Source organism: Berghia stephanieae, chromosome 2 (assembly GCF_034508935.2).
Source record: "Berghia stephanieae isolate SIO BIC M18660-M18661 chromosome 2, UCSD_Bste_1.3, whole genome shotgun sequence".
Taxonomy (NCBI): domain Eukaryota; kingdom Metazoa; phylum Mollusca; class Gastropoda; order Nudibranchia; family Aeolidiidae; genus Berghia; species Berghia stephanieae.
In genome coordinates, this window is record NC_088361.1 from 72,507,106 (window position 1) to 72,521,865 (window position 14,760).

Below are 14,760 nucleotides of genomic sequence, written 5' to 3' on the forward strand. Positions count from 1 at the left end.
TATTCAAAGAAATTGAAGATATGAAAGGTATCGTCATTGGAGAGCAGAATATGAATAACATAAGATACGCAGACGATGGTACTCTGATCGCATACTCTCCACAAAACGTGCAGAAAGCTTCAAATGGTGATCTCAAAGAATGACAACAACCCGACCTTTCATTTGTCAAGGAAAAGAGAGTCCATCAAACGAGTAAAGAAATTTAAATATTTAGGCATTATCATTACCCATGATGCACAAGATAGAAGATATGTTGTTTTTGTTTTTAAGGGTTTTACAGCGCTTGAAACACATTTAGGTCATATCAGCACCAGTAAAGAGAAAATGGGGTAGTTAAAAACTCTGTAATCACAATTAGAGCGTCAAGGAAAAAAGAAGACAAAGAGGTAATAGGTTCAAATAGGGAACAGATGTAGATTCCAAGGGCACAATATCATTGTACTTACTTTGAGATCACCTAAATGTTTCATCCTGACAAAAGCACCAGGTCCCAACAAAGAGGAATACACTCAATGTTTACAAATCATATATAAGTAGGACATACAATAATACAGTGCATAAAACGGAGATATTTACAAGACAAAAATACCATCTCCCAAAACAGATGGAAGGGGGGGGGGCAGTCAGGAACCCCACCCGGAGAGGATATAAAACAAAGAATAGTAATAGCAAAAAATGTGTTTCGTAAAAGTCGTCCAGTGGTGTTGACCAACAAGCTAAAGTTGAAAACCACAATGAAAGTAGTGTACTGGCAAAGGTATGAAATGGAAGAATACTGGTAGATACCATCAGAAATGGGCAGTTACGGTTTCTCTCCTTCTTGTGGAGGAGAGACGGAAAAGAAAAATTGGTAACATTTTGATTTTAAAAACAATGCAGACTTCATGAGCACAGCAGAGGATCTTGATACAGCTGACAGGAAACGTGCTAAAGAGTAAAAGCCACGGTGGATGATGATTCAAAAGGAAACTTAATTCTAAATATCAGACAAGCTCTGATATATTTTTACTACAAATTTGTCCAAATTCAACTTGATCTCATTATCTGCTGCAGTCTGACTTAAACGTTAATTCCACAAAGTTTAATTAGTATTTTGCAATTATTTTAAGACTAGGAATCTGTGGGACTTCAATGTCTTTTTATGAATACAGTGAAGCACGGAAATCTCAAAATCATGGTAATCTCAAACACATGTAAATTCCCAGTTACACAATTCCTCTATTTCTATTGTACTGGCAACAAGAAAATCATGAACACTATCGAAGGCTAACACGGAAATCTCAAATAAAATGGACATTACTTTCGTATTTGTTGGTAAAATTCTTTTGCTTTTATATTTGTGTTGAACGTAAACGAGAACTGCCGCTGCTATCTATGTGGCCTTAATAACTATCAACAGCTGGGGAGAAATGCGAGACAGATGCAGGACACTTGGCAGTCCTGTACCTACTAATAGAAAAAAGAAAAGTATTCCTACCTTGGTGGGATCAATAATTCCTTGTTCAATGAGGTTTACATATTCATTATTCAATGCATCATAACCAACATCGCCATCAGCATTTAAAACTTTCTCAACAACCACATGTGAATCAACACCAGCATTGTTAGCAATTGTCAAGGCAGGAACACGGAGGGCCTTTTTGACCAAGTTGACACCTGTAGATTTCAAAGAAGAGAATCAGTAATAATGCATAAGCTCATAACATAAAAAATAAATTAAAAAAAAAAAAACAAAAAAAAAAAAAGATGCTATGCTATTTACTACTAAAAAGGAAATTAGTATATATTTGAAATAATTGAGACTATCTTTCTACAGAATTTCTCCTGGATAACTGGAATGAAAGCCAGTAGTTAATTGGAATGATTCAAGAGTGCCCGAAAAATAGATTTTTTATTTTTTAATTTGCTAAAAAAAGAACTTTTTAAAAATCCGATAGTGATTAAGTGATAAAAATAGAGGGCAATTTCATGTAAGCATCACTTTAGGCTAATTTTTTTTTTTTAATTCAAACGAAGCCATGTATTGAGTTATCACTCCAGTTTCCTTGACTTTCATATTCCAAAAGAATTTAAAATTATGTTGACACTTTTTTATAAAAAAGATCAATGAAGGGAGGAAAAATGCTTTTTTCAGTCAAAATTCCTGTTTTACTTGACCGGGACAACTCGTTCAATTGTATTTGATATATTTCTTAGCCTAAAATCTGCTCATAAGCTTGATGGTTTCAATGATCCTGAATACCTATCTTGTTTGTCAATCCAAATACGTGAAAAATTTTCAAGATCGGTTAAAACTTCATCATAATTTTTAATAATTTCTAAATCATGTTCAAATGATAATTTTCTATGGTTTGTCCAAAGAGTAGAAAATATAGTTACGGAATAACATTTTTGGTAATTGAGTGACAAGATCATAAAAGATCACATATCTTTATTTTTTATGTATATGTAGAACCAAAATAGCTAATCATCATGGGTGTCGGTGACTGAGGGTGCCAAAATCTGAAATCTGGATTTGGTCACTCTCGAAACTTGAAAATACCTCCCTTCATAAAGCGGATCTAAAACCCAATTTCTGTTGTATGCCTTGCTACATAGCTATGCTATACATACAGGGATGTAAAATATAAAGCTTTAAAAAATCTGAATTTCAGAATAATAAAACATAACAATTTAACTGGTTGTTGTAGTGGCAGTGGTAGAGATGAGACGGTGGTGGTGGTTGTTTATGTTTATGTTTTTAAGGGTTTTACGGCGCTTGCAACACATTAAGGTCATATCAGCGCCAGTAAAAAGGAAGAAAATGGGATAGTAAAAAGTTCTAGAATTACAATTAAAGCAAAAAAGAAAAGGTGAGACAAAGGGAATTGGTTCAAATAGGGAACAGATGTAGATTCCAAGAGCACACTGTCAAAGTACTTGGTTTCAGATCACCTAAAAGTCTCATCCAGACACAAGCACAGGTCCCAAATATGAGGAATACACTCAAATGTTTACAAATCATATAATATAATATGTAAACTAAACATAATACAATGCATAACAGAGAGATGATTTACAAGGAAAAAAATATCATCTCCCAAAACTATAACTATACATTCGACTGTTTCCCTCCCAGCCAAGGAACTCCGGCAAGGGTCAGGACAAAACTAAGTAATCTCATTCCAAGACAACGACAGGAAACAATTGGAAAACAGGTACGGGGGGATAGAAGACACAGCATGTACCTCCCTGCCCACTATGGGAGGTCAGGATCCCCACCCAGGTGGTGGTTGTAGTAGTGGTGGCAGAGATGATGATTAGACCTGTAAATGAGCTCTATAAAAATTGACTGAAACTCTTCGTAATTCGTCGTAGCGGAAAAATCCAAAGAATCAAAATGAATAGTAAACAGCAAGCTCGCTTGAGCATAACAATGGCAGAAAACTAATTTACGCGGGAATTAATTAGGCTACATTGTTCCTTATAATTAGGTACCCAATCAGTGAAAAAACTAGAAACGGTCAACCAGTTTGTTTACAATGTGAGGCAATCGAGATGTACTGTAGCAATCCCTAACTTTCGATTTGAAGGAGTCTCCATAAAGCACTTTCGGCTTTCGCATTTTACTTTTTCATACTTTTACTTTCCTCCAGGTAAATGTGGTCAATTTTGGCTTAGACGAAACAGTGAAATTTATCACTCAGTGGCTCCGTTAAAATTAGCTACCATTGGGATCACGACAGGTTTGGAAAGTGGAAAAATAATTTCACGAAGGCTGTGCGAAAATACACTGGGATGTGTTCAGACAAGGCAATTCTAAAAAGTGGCGCTTAGTCTTGGCAATATATCTATCGTTAATATAAACGGCCCATAAGCTATGCCTAGAGCTGTGGAACATTCCTAATTACTTTACATCTACGATTCATGAACTCTTTCTTTCTTTCTTTCCCTTTTTAAAATATTTGAATTTGACAAATTGACTGATTTTAATTGACGGAGAATTTACAGGTCTAGATGATGTGGTGGTGGTGGTTGTAGTATTGATGATGTGGTGGTAGTTGTAGTAGTAGTGGTGGTAGATTTGTTTTGTTTATTAAGGTAGAGAGGGGAAACTGAAGGATAGAAAATGATGAGAGGATAAAAAATAATGAAAGATATATAGATAGAGAGATATGGATATATTATATAAAAAGAAAGAAAGACCTCTCTACTAGAATGTTATATGAATAACATCTCTCTCATTGTAAATAGCAGTGTTTTAAAAATGCTAGGTACATTTACAAATAATTTAAACAAATAAGTACAGTGCACTCTGGATACGTCGACGTTGCCTAAGTCGATTTTTACCCAAGTCGATTTTTTTTCTTGGTCCCTCCCCCTTCATCCTATATAACATTAGTAAAAAAAAAAAACAACTCCACATAAGTCGATGTCGCTTAAGTCGATGTACTTATCACTCATGACTACAATAAAATCACAAATAAACAAGTATTTCCATTGGTTAAAAAAGCTACCAGTAAGAATTTTAAGTGGTTAAGAATATCCACGAACGATTGGCGCACATCGATGTGATGTAGGTGCTTTGCCTGACGTCCGTGTTCAATGTACATAAGCAGTGAATAACTTTAATTTCCCCATCTCAAATTTTACATTGTCGCAACTTCAAGTTCAAGATTTTTTTTGGTTCTAATCCCAGGCCATCCTATGTAATGGCCCTCTTAATTAGTATCAATGTTATCAAGAAGAATTCAAGTCAAGTCTACAACTACAATGGCAAACCTATCGCGGAAAAGGAAGATTCGATGCATTTGGAAAGTTTGGCATGCGACAGAAAATCATCGCATAGGAAATTGGCAGACCAGCTATTTCTGTCTCGACGATTTACAAGAAGCATGACCTTGACCTAGAGGCTCCCACCCTTCCGTCTTTCGCGGAATAATTTCACTTAATTGGTATACATTCCACATTCAAAGCAAAAATTCCGCTTTTCACCTTTCCCCATCGAGGAAAATTTTTTAAAAAATCGCTAGTGAAAAAAAAGTGAGCTATGCCTTATTTCGTCAGCATCTCCTATGGTCAATCAACACACATTTTTGGAGGGGAGGGGGGAAGAGGGTCCTGACAAGGTTAAATCCATCCATTCAACACTTTGTTCTCAGACGGCCAGGACCTGTGTGTTATCTATTATTATTTGACCCCATTCTTAGTCTTTACACAATCTGTACATTTTTACACATTTTATAATTTTAATCATTTGAGTACTTTTGGATTGTCTATTACATTTTCTGCTGCAAAGCATGTCATAGTCAATAACAGTAAGTTGATTCCGCTTTTTTTTTATCTCAAATTCCGATTTTTATGTATTCTGATTCCTCTATGACTCTATGGGGCTATTGGGGGTAGGAGCCTCTGATGACCACTTCAGAGACCGCGCTATATGAACGGACATACTTATTCTAGATTGGGTTGCTTTGTTCAAATGCGTTTTTGCTCATTTGGTTACACTCCAGTTAAGTTGATTTTCGGATAAGTCGATTTTTTTCTCGGTTCCCCTGGGCATCGTCTTATCCGGAGTCCACTGTAAATACATAAATGAAAGTCCCTAAAGCATCACCTCGCCCAATCTCTTTCCCCTATCCTATGTCTCTTCATCTTATCCAAGTCACTTTTTTGACACTTGGTGCCAGCCTGACATAAGACATGATGGCATTGATTCTTCCGCCTTAAGTACTCCTCGTTCATGAAATATTAAAACAAACACATATTATTCTGAAACAAAACGATTTTTTTTTTTCGTACAGAAACTATCATTTTGCATATTTGCGTACTGGTCATGAAAATTCGTAAAAATTAAGTATTTTGTGTATAGCCAATGAAACCTTAATGTTGAAAAACCAAAGTCTTGAAGAAGAAGTGAAAAGGCTGTCCTCCTCTCTTTCTCAATCAAAAAAGAAATCCGAAAAGTACAAAAAGCGTGTGGACAGGTCATTAAAAAAAGACAAACTTCCATGGACACCCCGATCAAAAACTAAAAAACTATTGAAAGATAGCAGTAAAAACAAAAAAGGTGGCAAAAATTCAGTGAAAAGAACATTACAATATCATTTTGCATTCCTATAAGTCATCAAACATTTGAGGAATAGAAGGCGCATGTACAAATCCGTGAAACACTTGGCAGCTCTCAAAAAATATAAACTCTTGGAAAAATTCAGAAGCAATGTCAAATGCCTCCCAAAACGAGATCGTTTTTTAAATGATGGTCCAAAAATTCCAGATCGTGTCAAGCAAATACTAAGAGACTTTTTCCTGAAAGGTGACACTTCTAAAATAGCTCCAGGAAAGAGAAATACAATAACAAGAAATAAAGTCAAGAGACAAAGAAGACTATTATGTGACATTTGTACAAGCGATACATCTCTTGTAACCCATACGTATCATTTTCTTCATTCTGCCGACTTAAGACATTTTTGGTTAATACTAAAGAAAAAGGGGCAGAAAAACATGTAAAAAATGTGAAAACATTAACGTGTTTGCTTCAGTGCTTTGGAGAAAAGGAGTAAAGAATGTTCAAAAAAGTTGCCAGTCACATCAATAAATTTTCATTCATTTCCACAAAGTGATTTGATGCAACAGGTTTTCAAAGGTAATAATGGAGATATGCCTGAAGTTGCACCGGTTGACTTAAACAGTGACTGAAATGATGAACATGACCAAGATGACATAGACATTAAGGTGATGCTGACTGAAATTGATTATAATGGTTTTATCAAAAGATTGAATGGATGCAAATCATTTGATGAAGTGGTTGATGAATGTGAAAATCAAGCATTAAGTGTTTGTGAAATAGTTGGGGCAAACAGAAGTGTAATCAAAACTTGCATTGGTATTTATTAACAACAGGTTTACACATTTCATTCCAAATGATATGCCTATCATAATCAACGTTATGCATTTTTGTACAGAAATATGAATAATAAATTTTGTATTTGGAGCGCTTGACTAGTAGTTGATTTGTTTACAAATAACTTCTCCACCAGTGACGTCCAATCAAGGGACGCTACTCTTCCGCTAATCTCATTCCCTATACGTAGACTATGATAAACAATTTTTATTTTTGTCATTTTCCTATAAATTTTGGAGATGATGATTGCTCAAATATCTTTTGTTTTCAAAAACTGATTTCTGAGTAAAACAATAAATGTCATTTTGTTGTCAGAATTAGTATCAATGCTCTGTGTTTATTGTTTTTCAATGTTTTATTTCAATTGTCCAAAATGTGTAAACTTATGTATGTAATGTGACAATTTTATAAGCGTAATAGGAATGAGTCACATGTGGATCGTAATTCACAAATACTTGAATAAGTGACCACTGGAAACTGATTAAACCCTGTTATTACAATTTTATGTCGCATACATATCACAGAAAGCATACACAAAATAATGAGTATGTTGGAAAGACTTGATTTTTTAAAAAATTTGAGGACTAGAATTTGGCGTTTTTTTAAAAAAAGGCTGATATATCAAATAATCTAGATTGAGAGCTTTTTCTGTTCCTCGTTTTAATTTGCTAGTCGAAAAAGCATAATCCTTGGTCATGCACGGGCTAATTTCCATATATAACAGTCCAATGTATTTTTTTTTTTTATGTTCTCGAGATTGTCAAATCGGGACAGTACTATTTTATCAGGACCGTTGGCAGCTATGTTACTTTTGTGCATCCTGAATCTTAGTTTGGAAAAGAATAAGATTAAAAGCTATGTGAAAAAGTATAATCTGACATTCATTGTGAAATTCAAAAGTAATTACCCATTGCCTGATCCTCATTTTCTGGTTGCGTAGATTCCAAAAAGGCAATAGATCTTAGAAGAGCAGTACCACCACCAGGTACGATTCCTTCCTCAACAGCTGCTCTGGTGGCATTTAGAGCATCATTGATCCTGTCTTTCTTCTCATTTACCTCTACTTCACTGGAGCCTCCAACCTAAAATATTTTTTAGAAGTCATCAAAATCCGACATTTTATGCATCAAATATCATCAGCAAACTATATTTGTTCTCTCGAGAATATAGCTCATAGCGTAACTGCTAGCTCGCAAATAAACTTTTGTTATGTTTGGTGACCTCCAGAACCTTTCTTTTATTTTTGAAAGCGGTGGAGATTGTAGAGAAAAAGTTAATTTATTCTCTGTCAGGACTCTAGCACTTCTCTACTCAGCTCATTTGTTATTAGTCTTGTTCCCATGGTGATATGTTAGTGGCAACATTTATGGGAATGACGAAGGTAGAGATAAAAGGAAATACTTCAGAAAAGTAGAGAAAAAAAAAAATAAAATAAAAGATAAAAAACAAACAAACAAATAAAAAAGGAATAATGAGTAAGAGATTGAGGCAATAAACCCATTAAGCCTTCCCATACCTTGAGAACAGCAACACCATTGGAAAGTTTAGCAAGCCTTTCTCCAAACTTCTCTTTTTCATACTCAGATGAGCTCAGTTCAATTTCATCCTTGATCTGATTGATGCGCTTATCAATGTCTGCCTTCTCACCTTTACCCTGTAACAAAAATTTATATTTTTCCTCAGCAAATATCTAAAAACTCATAAAAGCAGGGAGGACATTTGGAGATAACATGTAGCAAAATGAATGCCAAAGAGCACAAATTATGCCAATTGGAAAGTGTTTTGCAAATAATATAGCATTAGATTAAACAGTACCACTAACACGAATGTTCGTCAAGCCAGTGATATTGGAATGCAAAATTAGCAAAGAATGGTATAAAATGTAAGATACAATGATACAGCAATAAAAAATAATATTGGAAATAAAATATATTTAATATAAGAATCATGATAAATGATCGATATACGGTATTTGCTTGTGCTATGACTTAATTAAGACTTGACTCGCAAGCGTACATAAAAAAATTGTCAAAGTGATGATTCTTGGATGACTTTGATGTTGCAAAGAGGAAATCAAAAAAGCATAAAGACAAACATGCCAGAAACATATTTTTCTGAAAGTCCTTAAAAAAAAAAACCCCAAAAAAAACAATGAAAGATATTATCAACTAAAATTAATGAAATAGTTTTAAATGAAACATGTATCTTCTTTCTGTGTAAAGCATCTGGGGTAAATAGACAAATGTAAATTATATAGATTACCAACACTGAAACTGGGAGTTTTCCAAGAAAATTTTAATCTATAAATTTCGGAGACATGAGGGAGAGCAGGAGATGGCTTGTAATTCTGGAGAACTAATATTTGGCCAGCTATGAGTATCATTTTCTGACTAGCTGTCTACATTTTTTAAAAAACTGTTGCAAAGGGAAAGTCAAAGAGCACAACATGTAACATGCTCTTTGAAAAGATTTTGCAATATTGTAGCATTCGAATCAATTGTACTGACAAGAGTATTGGTACAAGGAGTATGAATGCAAAAAACTGCAACTCAAAAGTGATATTGAGTTGCTAGAAGCAAAGCTGTAGACTATAAAAAGTAATAAACAAAACTGAATTTAACAGCTTCAAAAAAGAACCAAAAAAAAAAACAAATACAAAACATCAAAACCCTTCTTCAGCCAATAACAAAAAAAAAAACAACTAATTTTTTTTTTGTTTGTTTGTTGCTTTAGGTCTCTTCCAACACAATTGAGGTTATATGAGAGACCGCTGAAACAAAAAAACAAGCAATCTAACAAAAATAGTACAAATGTAAATCAAAATCATAACCTAAAGATATCATAAGCTAAATTATAAATAACCAAGAACAAACAGGCAGAAGATTTACAGAAAAAAAAATATCCCCTGTCAAAAATACAATCACAAACCAAAGAAGCAGGATAGGCTAGTAAAGAGAAGAAGAAACGACATCACTATCGGATCGTACACCCATGCGAACATCATAGGTATATGATTCAAGGGTGATGCTCCCATCCAACCACCCGCAAAAAAAACAACTAAAACAAATCCATTACTATTTAAAACCCCATATAGACGACAAAGAAAAAATAAGGACATAAATAATAATGCTTTAAAAGGAAATAAAGATACAGAAAAGAAAATATAAATTCATTATTTCATAGGTAAAATTGAAATAGCTTGGTTGTTTTTATTATAGGTGTAATATGTCCTTGTATAATTTCAAAATTAAACGAACTTACCTGTGATGTTGAATTGACTCTTGCGAGTCCAATTTCAAATGGGGAACAAATGAATAGAATCACGTGACTTTAACGTGTATGCACAGACAAGCAGAACAAATGATACGGGAGAGGAAAAATCCAATCTAACTAATAGTAGTTAATCCGTAACGGGTGGGCATTATTATTCAAATTAAACATCACAGGAAAAGTTCGTTTAAAATCTCATATCCCCTAATCCCCTTTGTTTTCTGTCACATTGAAATATTCCTCCAGTTCTTTCAATTCAGTTGAAGAATTTTTTCTTCCATCTTCTCAGTCTCGTCTCTCATCTCCTCTTCAAAGCACAAATCGTTTTGTAACATGTCCAGGTCATCAACTCCCTTTTTCTCTCACCCCCTTTCCTCGCAGGTTCATGAACAAATTTTTGTCCTTGTAATAGCAAATGAGTCAAATTCTTGAACCCCTCTACTATTAATCGCCCCAATTGTCTTTCCTCTCCATGGGTCTCTGTGATATTTAGACGTGAGGACCCCGTTTTTGCCGTCACCTTCATTTCTTTTTCTTTTGTGAAACAACACACTGTCTTTTTTTTCTTCTTATTTTTATATCCCTCTTTGTCTTTCGGAGAAGAAAGCTTCCCCATGGGTGAAAGACAAAGGACAAATAGTATATACTCCTCCATTGTCCCAGTCACAACCAAGGACCAAAATGTTTGTTATAACAATTAAACAGGTGGTGATGTACATATCAATTGAAATTACAACAAACAAGGAGGAAATTGTCTAAAATATAGTTCAATCAAATACAACTAAACTATATCACAATGATATTATAGTAATCCAAAAGGAATAATAATAAATGTTGAAAATTCTACAACACAAAACATGTCTGGCCTGTTAAGAGTAGAATATGAACTGACGAGTCACGTGATTCTATTCAATTGTTCTCAATTCGGAATTGGTATACGAGATAGAGATGAAAAGAAAAATCTAATGGAAAAAAATCCAAGATTTCCATCATTAAAAAGAAAACAACAAATCCAAAAAAGTCTGAAGTTCAATTAGGAAAGACCACTAGCAAATAAAATGGAACTTCTTCACAATGGTATATATCAATGAATCAGGGAGTGTTTTAGTTGTATTTTTTTTTTTTAAAAAAAAGGTCATGAAAAGTGCTTTGACTTTTACAGAGACAAGAAATAAGGACAACATGTCGCAACTTTTGTGATCATTCAATGGTTTCAAAATCAAAAACTTATGAACTGAGCTGTGATTCTGTATGAGACTAAGAAAGTGATGAAACAGCTAGCAACTCGTCTCAAATTTGATTTGAAAACATAATTTTTAAAACATTGAATATTACTGTATACTTATTTTATACCTATCTAATCCGATAATTTGTTTTTAAGGGTTTTACGGCGCTTGCAACACATTTAGTTTATTTCAGCGGCAGTAATAAAAGAAAATGTAAAAGTGCCCAAAAGAAAAGTAAGACAAAGAAGACTGGTTCAATTGGGGAACAGATGTATATTCCAAGAGCACACTATCAGTGAACTTAGTTTAAGATCACTGAATAGTCTTATCCAGACAAGAGCAGAGGATACCACTGAGAGGAATGCTAAAATGTTTACAGAATTTCCAAAACAGAAAACATGACTAATAATACACAACACAAAGATGATTTAAAGGAAAACAAATAATCTCCCAAAATATTTGACTGCTTCCTTCTCACCTAAGGACTCCAGCAAGGGCCAGGACAAAACCAAGCAATCCAATTCCAAGACTAAGACAGAAAGCAACTCGGATAATAGATATAAAGGGATAGAAGACACAGCAAGTGACCTCCTGCTCACCATGGGAGGTCAAAGAACCCCACCCAGTAACTTGATGTTTTTGCACTCAAACATAAACCAGGAGTGAAGAGCAACAGAATTATTAATGACCAACTTGCTCAAACCTTTAAGTATACCTTCTGACATACCTTCATCATGAGTGTGTCGTCTTTAGTTATGGTGACTTCTCCAATTTGTCCAAAGTCTTGCATTTGAATGTCTTCCAACTTCAACAAATTTGCATCATCACCAAACACCTGCCAAAGAGAAATGAAGTGAATAACAATCATCTCTTTATACATCCCAAACAACCCGCACAGCTGCTTAGGTGGCATTAGTTAAAAATTTCACACAGATAGCAAATATGACAAAATGAGCACAAATATTTATCTAAATCATAGAAGATTGAAAAGATATTTCAACTATCTCTTTTATTTTTCAACTTATATTAGCTAAACAACTTTTTATATATGTATACAAAAAAGAAAAAGAGAAAAACAGAAAAGAAAAAAAAAATCCACCCGGAAGATAATGTACTAAATGATAATGATTAGATCTAAGAAGATACTTGCTCTGCTGAGTTAAGTCACTTTTATTTGTTGTGAAAAAATAAAATATGATTCCTAAAGTAACTTGATGTTTATTTGCATTTTTCTATAGTGTGCGGTAATAAGGTCTAAGGGAGTTAATTTTTGACATGTTACACCGTTCAGTCCCTTGATTACGGTACAGGTTTCTTCAAAATGGAGACCAATGCTTTCAACATAGTGGATAATGTATCGAAAAAATGCTACAAAGAAAAAATTGAATGTGTGAATGGGATTGATCCATATCACATAAAATCTGGAAAACTGGACAAAGGATGTCAAGACTTATCCTCCAATCACGTACCGTCATATTTTTTATCTATATATTATTAATATTATTGTTTTTAAAAAATAATTATTGTTGTTATCATCACCGTCGTCGTCATCATCATAATCATTATTATCACCATCATCTGTTTGGTTTCTTTTATTTATTTTTTATTTTTGGAGCGAGGTAGTCTATTCTTTTCTCCATTTTTGTTTGGCCTTGTTCCGTTTGAGAGCATGAAATTCTTAAATTTGTTTTTATTTTCCGTTATTTTTTTTTGTTTTGTTAAATATATTTTATAAAAATAATTATTCTCTGATGATTTGCTCCATGTTTCTGATCGAGATTATTTATTTATCTATATCTCTGATTATATTGTTTCTTAACAAGTTTTTTTCTCTTTTTCTGCATTCTCCTTTCTTGCCTCAATTATATTGTTTCTGAGCAAGGTATTTTGTATTACACACATTTTCTTTCTATCTGATTGCCTCCTGAATTTTTTTTTTTTTAATTTATTTATTCTTTTAATATGTACTTTTTGAGATTGGAGTTGGTATGAAAATTACAATTTGCAAGGAATGAAAGGATATGAAAAAGATTTAAAAGAAGAAGAAAGAAAAAAAAGGAGAGGGGGCGGCACTTATCCTTTGCAACGCACTGTAGAAATAGAAAGGGAAAAAAAGTGGCGGAGCTAGGATTAGAGATCTCGACATGCCGTCTACTAAGACAAGACAATTTTACCCATTCAGCCATGACATCAACATGAATGTCGATGCATCTTGTGTATATATAGTAACCTACTGTCCAACTGATATATTGTTGGGTTATTCTATACTTTTATTGGTATTGACAGTACAAATCCTCAGCATTTTGACAGTTTTGTCTTGACTCAGCCACAATCAGTTGAAGTTCCCAATGTAAACGTCAACGCGATCGAAAGTTAGTGGTCTCACTTCAAGGGAAGCAACCGTGGATGATATAAGTGTGACGTCATCGGTAATAATTGGTTTTTCAGTACTGTCACTCCATAACTTTAAATAAAAAATGTCACTCTGTAACCAAAATAATGCCACCCCATAACTGCTGACTATAGGATGTAGAAAAATTGAAATTGAGCCAAAAAGGTCAAGGTTATAAATCTTAGCATTTGTATCACTTCTTGGTGAAGTGAAGAACACCCTAATAAAGCCAACAATTCAATAAAATATTACAATGAACCAATTAGGGTGAAAATTCTTGGGACTTACTTCAAACCTTCTGTGCATCACATCTACAGTGAAAAACAAACATCTTTCAATCTGATAAGCTAAATGTGCCACAAACAGCTGAAAATTGAATTAACTTTTTACTGAAACGTCTGTATAACCATGTAATTACCCACCTAAGCTCTGGCCCATAAAACACCCATTGCCTGGTTGAATAAAAAAAAAAAAGTAGGTAGATCCAATGGCTTTGCATAAAAAAGTCAACCTACCACTCCACCAGTTGCAATGGCCATATCAGCAAGGGTATTCTTCCTGTTATCTCCAAAGCCTGGGGCTTTCACTGCACAAACCTGGAGGCCAACTTTAATTCTGGTCAACACAAAAATATAATAAATTTAATAATCAAACAAAATTTTTGATAAAAGCCTTGCCAACATTAAATATCCACAATAGGAAAAAATCTGAAGATATTCTTAGAAATTATTATACTCAACATAATGGAATTATTAGATAAATGGCATTAAATCATTGACATAAAACACGCCTGATGTTGAACAGAAGCACACACCTTGTTCACCAGTTAAATCTATACAAACAATGCATCAAGGTGTAACAATTTAGTACAAGTGACTTTCTGACACACCAGTCAATGAGATGTGCAAAGTTCTATTGTGCAAGCAAGTAACGATAATTCAGACCTGGTATTCAACAAAATTGTCCAAAAATGTTCCTGGAATGTACAT

General features: G+C 33.9%; 1 protein-coding gene across 2 annotated transcripts in view; it reads right to left on the bottom strand.

Annotated features, from left to right (window-relative positions):
* The window catches only part of LOC144965495 (heat shock protein 60A-like), a 38,174-nt gene that overhangs the window by 1,649 nt on the left and 21,765 nt on the right, over positions 1-14,760 (bottom strand). For both annotated transcript variants that reach the window (XM_078900891.1, XM_078900892.1), the window contains exons 8-12: positions 14,287-14,386; positions 12,107-12,214; positions 8,400-8,537; positions 7,791-7,965; positions 1,478-1,656 (exon numbers count right to left, since the gene is read on the bottom strand). In XM_078900891.1, coding sequence (XP_078757017.1) covers positions 1,478-1,656; positions 7,791-7,965; positions 8,400-8,537; positions 12,107-12,214; positions 14,287-14,386 — 700 coding nt within the window. The remainder of the gene's footprint in view (positions 1-1,477; positions 1,657-7,790; positions 7,966-8,399; positions 8,538-12,106; positions 12,215-14,286; positions 14,387-14,760) is intronic.